Source organism: Monopterus albus, unplaced genomic scaffold (genome assembly GCF_001952655.1).
Source record: "Monopterus albus unplaced genomic scaffold, M_albus_1.0 scaffold12.1, whole genome shotgun sequence".
Taxonomy (NCBI): Eukaryota; Metazoa; Chordata; class Actinopteri; order Synbranchiformes; family Synbranchidae; genus Monopterus; species Monopterus albus.
In genome coordinates, this window is record NW_018127892.1 from 1,420,020 (window position 1) to 1,429,665 (window position 9,646).

The following is a 9,646-nucleotide window of genomic DNA, read 5'->3' on the forward strand; positions in this document are numbered from 1 at the left end:
ACAAATAAAAAAAAAAGACTGTCTAAACTTGTTTTGGAGTGTTTTATATAGATTTTGGTTCATTTGAGTATTATTATTGTTATGGGTACACAGCAGCTTGTACATACATTTAGTGGATCCTGTGTTATCTGTTGAACTCAGTGTGGACATGTCCCTCAGCTCTAATAAGAGACCTTTATTAATCTTCTGCTCTGTTTTCTGTTCTGTCCCCTACAGGTCAACCTCATCCCTGTCACAGGACCTCATGCTGGAAAGGTTCAGCCGTGGAAAACCCAAATTTGATAAGCCCGTCTCCATCCCCAGCCCTGGTGAGTTTAGGGCCACATCTCAGTAGGGGCCCCTTCTGAAAATTCTATAACAAGGACAGAGAATGGGCATGAGCTGAGCTCAGTGAATATATTTGGACTGAACTGAATAAATTGAATTAATCAGAACAGAGCTGCCTGCTGTAGAGTATGAAATGAAATTTTTATGGGTCACACTTAACCTCTGCTCATTTGAACCTTCCCTCCACTCTCCACCCTCCTCCACCTGTCCTCTCTTTCTGCAGAGCACTCCCGTCTGAGGAACGTAACAGTAGTAGTGGGGTCTGACATGGTGCTGCCTTGCCAGCTGGTCTCCAACCTGGCTCAGCCCTGTTGGGTTCTCAATGACCGTGAGCTCCAGCTTGGTGATCCCGAGGCTGGAGGGCCACGTTTCGACAGGACCCTCAAGGCCCTTGTCGTCCCTGACGCTGGCCAGATGCAAGCAGGTCGCTATATCTGCTACTCTGAGGAGCAGGGGGTCAAGTTTCAGACAGAGCGTTACCAGGTGGCCGTGGTAGCCAGCGCTCCAGTCTTCATGGAGGCCCGGGCTCCAGACAGCAGCATGGGGCTCTTCTGGGTGCTGGTGATCACCCTTGGAGCAGCATGTCTGATGCTCCTTATAGCTGCTCTTTACCTGCGCAGGAGGCTGAAGCTGGCACTGGGAAAGGGAGCTGACATGAAACCTCTCGAGAGCACCCTGGTCTACCCCATCACCCTGCCCAAGGAGCCACCTACCTTTGTGCCCAGCAAGATGCCCAGTGATGAGGATCGCTTTTGGGAGACAGGTGCCAATTACTACTACTCAGACGGCTCACTGAAAATCGTTCCCGGTCACGCCCTGGGGCCCAGCAGCGTCAGCAGCACGGCGTCACCCAGCGCCATTCCTGGCCAGCCCATCCACTCCCCTAGCCGGCTCAGTCTCACTAACATTCGAGGGTCCGGTAGCAACGGCTACATCCGCCTCAACCTGAGCACAGCAGGGGAGGAGAGGGCTAGTGGGGCTGGCGCTGGGGGCGGTGGGCTGGGAGGCCTTGGCATGGGCGGGAACGACTACTCCAGTCCCTTCAAGGAAGAGCTGAGACGCACTCTACAGCAGAGGAGCGTGCTGCCTGATGCCAATCCCGAGGAGTCATCCGTCTAGGCCTGTCCTCCTCCGTCTCCATTTCTGAGTTGGAAAAACAAAACAACCAACCTACCTCCCTCCTTTTGAGGATGCCTGCTCTCTCTCTTTCAATGACTCGCTGTCAATCCACCATGCTTTCTCTCTCACTCTGCCAATGCCTGTTTGGCTCACTGACGATATTTATAGCACACAGCATGTTAAATATATGCTCATACACTGTGTTCACCAACATGCACTCCTATAATTATTCTGTTCTGGGCAAGACGCAGTCATCGTTGTGACTTTTTCTGCTTCCACTGTGCAATTGCCACTTGTGTAAATTGTGTATTTAAAAAGGCTGAAACCAGAGGAGAACGCCTCAAGCATGAAAATCAAACAAACGGTGTTACATGTCTTCTGAAGGGCACATTTCTTTGACATTGAATGGACCAAGTGAGGCTTTTAGCCCCTGTGCTGAAAGCAGTTGACAAATGGCAAGTGCGCCCGACTGGAAATATTGAACTGATTCTCAATCACTCTGTTCCTTTGAGACTTTTTCAGCTTACTACACTTAGAAACCGGAAGCACGTCTTCCCTTTTTGTATTTGTGGGCCCCACAGCGTGAGAGCAGTATAAAAAGACTAATTAATCTCGAAGCTAGACGACAATCATGTCCCTGTGGCAAGAGCTCTGTATGGGACAGAGAGAGAGAGAGAGAGACAAAGCGAGGAAATAAAATGAAAAATGAAGAAACTTAGAGTGAAAGGCGCACGAGGGATTTTTTTTTTTTAATGAAGGACAATCTCTCAAGACATTCTGTACTCGAATTTGTATTTTCACTCATGTTGTATTTACCCCCAGCAAAACTCCTCGAATCCCTGCCACTTTAATTTGTTGTGATGGATGGATTGGATTAAGACATTTTTTGTTGTTCTTTTTCTATGTCTTACGGACTATACAGCGATGTTCAAATGGTTATTAGGTGACTAATGGCTCCCCTCTCCTCACTCAGCCCTGCATGGTGACCTTCAAACACAGCTTCAAGTCCAATATACCACAAGTACACAAGAGTCATAGTCTGTAACAGATAAGTGCTTTGGTTAAGCCCTTTTGGATGTTTGTTCATCTCCTTGGAAACGAAAAGGCTATTTGCATTCATTTCTTAAAGGAGGAACAGTAATTGCACATTTAATTCCAAATTGAAGTAGACGTGAAGACATTAGGCACGGAGAATGTAGTTGAACTCTTGACTGCTGCGACTGCTGTGGATGTCTCAATAAGTGCTTTACATTTTATGTGTTTGGTCAGGGTGGTAACTTGCACTGCCAAGAAGTAAATTACCACCTCACACACATACAATCACAGTTCTCTGAACGCCAACCACCCTGGACTACAGTGTGCTTGCAATGCACCCTTGAACCCCAAGAAACCCTTCTCTTTTACTGATGTCCAGAGACTGACCCGGGGCTACTGTGGACTTATACAGAGGAAGAGCACTGTAAAACACACCAACCCATAAAGAACACACGCACGGTGTTGTATAGAAGAAGAGACAGACTGATTGCTGACAGACTACTGGCCTCAGTTGGGAAGCAGCCATGAACAAGTGAAAGGTATTGTTCCACTTCATTAAATTCATACCAACAGATTAGAGCAAAGTTGTTACTTTTAACAATTTCCCATTCACTTACTACCAGGGGTGTGACGAGATCTCACGCCACAAGATCTCGTGATATTAAAACATGATATTTCTCGATCAATGCAGCGTCTTTGTCAGTTGATGTCACCGTTCAGTGCGGTGAAAGTTGAACCAGATCCAATTTTTTTGTGTCATTTTGCCGTAGCCCCCTGGCATGCTGCTACTGGCTGCAGTGAATGTAATCCACCATAAAAATGAATGCAGAGGGCTGTGTTTTTTCACATCTTTGAAACAGGTGTAAACTCAGTCTAAACGCAGCCTGGAGTTCATGCATAGTTCCTGCAGAGTTATAAGGTCTGAAGAGACTCGTGTGAAATCCTACAGGAGAGAAGGCAATCAGTTGACTTTGTGGCAAAACCCTTTACAGTGCCTGCATATTGTTGTCCTTTACTGCATATGATAATTCATATACAAAAAGTAGATATCCATTACAAGATTAGTTCAAACATTTCAAAATGCGCCTGCAGTGTTTTGCATTTGGTGACTTTCAACTGAATAAAACACAATTTCTCCAGTAATTTCTCCGTAATAATACGTCATTGAAGATTTAAAACTGTTACAATACCATCTCATCTCATTCTCGTGAACCCAATATTGTGTATTGTCTCGGTCTCGTCTTACGTATATACTTTTTTGGCTCATTATGCTGTAGTGGTATTTATCCTGCTGTCTCTTTGCTCAACTCATCTGTAAATGAAATAATTCAGCATCGCGGAAAATAATGCTGAACTTATTTGCTTTCCTTCTTTCTATAAATTAGATGAGAAGATCAATAACAATTTCTTATCTTTCTGTTAAATATGAAGCTATAGCTATGCGACAGTTAGCATAAAGCCAAAGCAGGGGGAAAACAGGCTGACTCTTACAAATGGTAAAAAACAAAAATGCTCACTAAATAACATATTGTATTGTTTGTTTAATGCAAACAAAAGCCATTGTGTGAAACAACAAATTACAGTTTGACATGGGGGTTACGTGCCAGACAATTTCTTGGCCAGGAGCAGGGACTTACTGGAGTCTGCAACTTGTTGTTTTTACACTTCTTTGCACACACAAGACAAGAGACAAGCTACAAGTATAATGTGTTAATTAGTGAGCCTTAGAGGCTCTGGTAGGTGTACAGACTCAAGCTGACTTTGTCTCATTTTCCAGCCATTATGCTAAGCTAAGATAGCTGTCTCACTGCTACAGCTTCATACTTAGTGGACTATCAGGTGAGTGGTATCGGCCTTCTCATCTGGCATTGCCGGCTCAGAGTAATACCACTTATGCACACCTTATATTAAGTCATACAAGGAGAATAGTAATAGGTGGATTTTAAGTGCATTTAGGTTTAAGCACCATCCATGTACAGCTTCACAGAGCTGTTAGCAAGCCTGTAGATTCTGAGCCTTGTTATACATGTTGGACCATTTCACCAAGCTCGTTCATTAAATGTAGTCCTTATGCACTCTTTTAATAAAGTCTTGAGGGGCAGGTGCATCAGAAACACTACTTTCAAGCCAAATTGGTAAGAAAAGGGCCCATACACAGCTAGTATATTTTATATATTTTTTTAAAAAGTTTAAATCTAACCGGAATCAAAATAAGTTGACCTAAGAGTGACCTTTGTAACACTGAAATATCTGTTTAACTTGTTTACTTGTAGTGGCAGTTTTCAGTCAGTACAGTGCCTTGCGAAAGTATTCGGCCCCCTTGAACTTTGCGACCTTTTGCCACATTTCAGGCTTCAAACATAAAGATATAAAACTGTAATTTTTTGTGAAGAATCAACAACAAGTGGGACACAATCATGAAGTGGAACGAAATTTATTGGATATTTCAAACTTTTTTAACAAATAAAAAAACTGAAAAATTGGGCGTGCAAAATTATTCAACCCCCTTAAGTTAATACGTTGTAGCGCCACCTTTTGCTGCGATTACAGCTGTAAGTCACTTGGGGTATGTCTCTATCAGTTTTGCACATCGAGAGACTGAAATTTTTGCCCATGCCTCCTTGCAAAACAGCTCGAGCTCAGTGAGGTTGGATGGAGAGCGTTTGTGAACAGCAGTTGTCAGTTCTTTCCACAGATTCTCGATTGGATTCAGGTCTGGACTTTGACTTGGCCATTCTAACACCTGGATATGTTTATTTGTGAACCATTCCATTGTAGATTTTGCTTTATGTTTTGGATCATTGTCTTGTTGGAAGACAAATCTCCGTCCCAGTCTCAGGTCTTTTGCAGACTCCATCAGGTTTCCTTCCAGAATGGTCCTGTATTTGGCTCCATCCATCTTCCCATCAATTTTAACCATCTTCCCGGTCCCTGCTGAAGAAAAGCAGGCCCAAACCATCATGCTGCCACCACCATGTTTGACAGTGGGGATGGTGTGTTCAGGGTGATCAGCTGTGTTTCTTTTACGCCAAACATAACGTTTTGCATTGTTGCCAAAAAGTTCGATTTTGGTTTCATCTGACCAGAGCACCTTCTTCCACATGTTTGGTGTGTCTCCCAGGTGGCTTGTGGCAAACTTTAAACGACACTTTTTATGGATATCTTTAAGAAATGGCTTTCTTCTTGCCACTCTTCCATAAAGGCCAGATTTGTGCAGTATACGACTGATTGTTGTCCTATGGACAGAGTCTCCCACCTCAGCTGTAGATCTCTGCAGTTCATCCAGAGTGATCATGGGCCTCTTGGCTGCATCTCTGATCAGTCTTCTCCTTGTATGAGCTGAAAGTTTAGAGGGACGGCCAGGTCTTGGTAGATTTGCAGTGGTCTGATACTCCTTCCATTTCAATATTATCGCTTGCACAGTGCTCCTTGGGATGTTTAAAGCTTGGGAAATCTTTTTGTATCCAAATCCGGCTTTAAACTTCTCCACAACAGTATCTCAGACCTGCCTGGTGTGTTCCTTGTTCTTCATGATGCTCTCTGCGCTTTAAACAGACCTCTGAGACTATCACAGTGCAGGTGCATTTATACGGAGACTTGATTACACACAGGTGGATTCTATTTATCATCATTAGTCATTTAGGTCAACATTGGATCATTCAGAGATCCTCACTGAACTTCTGGAGAGAGTTTGCTGCACTGAAAGTAAAGGGGCTGAATAATTTTGCACCCTTTTCATACCAATCAAAATTGACATACTGTATGTAACTCTGTGTCATTAGTTTTACAATTGCTGCAAATTCTTATATATTCATGTTATTTTCTAGTCACCTACAGTGGTACAGAAGAGCATAATGAAGTGTTACCAGATTAAATAGTTTGAAATTATTATACTAAAGTCTCTAATAGGTCAATCTGCTCAACATGTTCCATGATGATGTTATGATGTCCTAAAAAAAAACCCTAATTTCTAGAAAGCAGAAAACAACACTACAAATGAATTACTTTACATGATTTTGTCCTCTTTCTGTGCTTTATCCATCAGGGTTGGCTTTTATATTTTGGGACGTGTCTGTCGGGACGAGAGCACAGCAAGAAAGCAGGGGGAGGACATAAATACTTTGTTGTGCCCTGCTGTGTACAGAGCTCTGAGAGAGATGTAGAATATCTCAATCACATCACAAGGTTGAAGAGGTACTCAGCCATCAGCAGTCCATCCTAATGTTGCATGATCCTCTGCAAGTGGACTGTACAGCTTTGATATGATCGTCCTTGTACAAGTGCATCATTTTGATTGATCATTTTTGGACTTTTACAAACTGTGGAACACTAATGCTTTCTTTGAAAAAAATAAATAAAATAAAAATATGTATATGGCTCAAGGGTTGTACAGGAATTCATGGCTGCATTTCAACGTGTTTACTTTTTCTGTGCCTCTTCACATTTTGGATAAGCCAAAGTAGACTGCAGTTGCTTTTGTTCTTGATGAAATACTTTAATTAATTTTATTTGATTTCAGATCGATATTTAAGTCTCAGCAGTCTGTTCACTTGGCTACACTGAGCTGATGTCTGCAATCTCTCTTTGCATATTTTATCTGCACCCTCAAGCAAAGTGCAACAAGTCTTGAACCTGATGGACTTCCTGTTTGCTTCCTGTTTACATGTCAGTAGTGATATGCTGGACCCAATTCTTTATGCCTTCGCTTTATCAAAGTCTGAACAGTGTACCAAAACTTTAATCATTATTTAATTTGTTAGCCCCTGATAAACCAAATAAGTTCCTCTTGATCAGTTCAAGAATGTGACCTCTTTATAGTGTTACATAACTCAAAGCAGAAAGCTAAAACACATTCGCTCATTACACTGGTACTTGGTTATGTCTTAATATGATTCTTTTTCACAATTAGGCTTTTCTATTAATGTGACATGTTGCAAAAATGAAAATGATAAAGGAATACAGGCCTCAAAATGCATGTGTATTGTACTTAATGTGCATCGCTTTAGTTTTTGCGCAGTTGTTTGCTTATAATACAGTATGTTCTCTCTCTTTAAGTTCTGCAGTTTTTTCACATTATTGTTTGCATTATTCTATTTTCATCCTGTTTATATTTCACCCCAATTTTGTTTTGTCTGTTATTGAACTTTTATGTTTGTTTTAAAATTTGTTAAGTAACTTATTTCACTTGTACAAACATGTTGATATTTATTACCATTGTACATATGTTCTTATTTTTTATATGTGTACATATACACAAATAAAAATAGAGATATGCTCAAGGTGTGCGAGTTTAATAGAGACGAGTGGACAATGGACAGTTTCCTAGTCACAGGAAATATTACTCTGCCTATAAAAACAGTAGCATAATGTCATCTATGGCTCTGGAGAGATAACAAACCTGATGATGACACTCATCAGAGTTACTGCTGCCTCAGCTCGGAGACTACAAATTTGTAAGAAAGCCTTCAGACGATGTTTTCCAATAGACAAAAAAGATATTGGGTTGCACTATGGGAATGCAGGATCTGCATATCCTGGCCTCCACAAGCTTTACACATGCAAAACAAATTTGCTAGAGTAACCCCTTACACATATACAGCAGATAAATACTGGACAGCATGTTTCTACAGCACATTTTAAGTCATTGATTCCCAACCAGGTCTAGACCTACTTTTACCTCATCATGAGGTATTTCTGTCATTATGTCTTGAACAAAAATATGTATAACTACTTATTTGTGATTAAGATAAGATAAACATACAAATGAGATAATAAATTGGCGTGAAGTTTATCTTATTAGTGTATTTTCTGTCACAGTAACCAATACCAATACAGTGCTACGGCGGGTAGAGCAGTCGTCTCCCAGCTGGAAGGTTGAGGGTTTGAATCTCAGTGCCTGCACGTGTCGAAGTGGCCTTGGGCGAGACACTGATCTCCCCAAGTTTCCCCTGATGGTGGCACGTATGCGTATGACGGCCTGGGGCCCTTGGCTCCAAACAAAATTTCATTGTACGTGTTACAGTAAAATAAAGCTGCTGCTTCTTCTTCTTCTAAACTACCAGATGTGTGTGTCTGAAGATAGTTAAAACATTCAGCTGCTCAGTGGTTAGGTAACCTTGAATTGCCCATAGGTGTGAATGTGACCATGAATGACTGTCTGTCTCCATTGTGTTGACATACAGTATGTTCCAGACCTATGCTGGATGAATAAAATTAGGGCTTAGAAGAAAAATATACACTTTAAAGAAACACAAAAACATTTATTTAATAACATAGCTCATCATCATAACTCAGTTTTAAAAATATTAGCATCATTAGTCAATATGTATAGGTGTATTAACAAATACATGTGTTGGTCATTTTCTCGTAAGACATCCAGTTTTTCAGATTGCAAATATCTCACTGGACAGGAACTCATACACCAGTGGTATTTCATCTGTGAATGTCTAGAGCTGTTTCATTTCCCCAGCCTGTGCTGCACAACAGCAACAGCCAAGCTTCCATCGACTTGCACAGCCTTGCCTGGTGTCAAGAGAAGAAGCCACATGCTTTATGTGATTGACAGACCCAGCTGTGGAGAGAGGCTCACAGTTGCTTCTGATCTCAGTGTACTCAACTGCGCCACAAACTCACGAAAGGAGGAACTCTGTGCGTATTTGAATAGACCACCGTTCACACACTTCTTTGGGCATATTGATTTTCAATCATAAAGAGGATATTAAATTATTGTATACCACATGAACATTTGATATTTATGGTTAAATATATTTTAATAGTTTCTTATGATACCATTCATTTTGGTGTTTAGTATATAGCCAACTGAACATCAGAGCCATCTTTTTATTTAAAACCTCACTTTTAAAAACCAAAAAGAAAAGCATGTTAATGGACACAAAGCACTATGTTTCCCTGCTACTGTTGCCCAAAACCCACATCTCTAGTACAGTAGTCACACTATATAACCTCCAGCAAGAAATGTTGACAGCTACCTGTCTGGATGACAGATTTGGGGAGTTAACTTTGAGCATCAGGTCAGCTGTGAACCAACAGGCTGAGAGAGGAATGCAGTGAAGCTCCAGTTGTTAGGTTTCAATAAAGCCAACAAAAGATGGGGCCTTACAATTGAAGGTGCAAGTTTCACTCCAGCTGGATCAGTGAAAAACCC

At 41.5% G+C, this 9,646-nt stretch overlaps 1 protein-coding gene across 2 annotated transcripts in view; it reads left to right on the top strand.

Moving 5' to 3' along the window:
* sema4c (sema domain, immunoglobulin domain (Ig), transmembrane domain (TM) and short cytoplasmic domain, (semaphorin) 4C) overlaps positions 1-7,662 on the top strand; it is a 94,163-nt gene extending 86,501 nt beyond the window's left edge. For both annotated transcript variants that reach the window (XM_020590500.1, XM_020590501.1), the window contains 3 exons: positions 217-308; positions 551-3,020; positions 6,527-7,662. In XM_020590500.1, coding sequence (XP_020446156.1) covers positions 217-308; positions 551-1,446 — 988 coding nt within the window. In that variant the 3' untranslated portion in view covers positions 1,447-3,020; positions 6,527-7,662. The remainder of the gene's footprint in view (positions 1-216; positions 309-550; positions 3,021-6,526) is intronic.
* Positions 7,663-9,646: the final 1,984 nt, after the last annotated feature.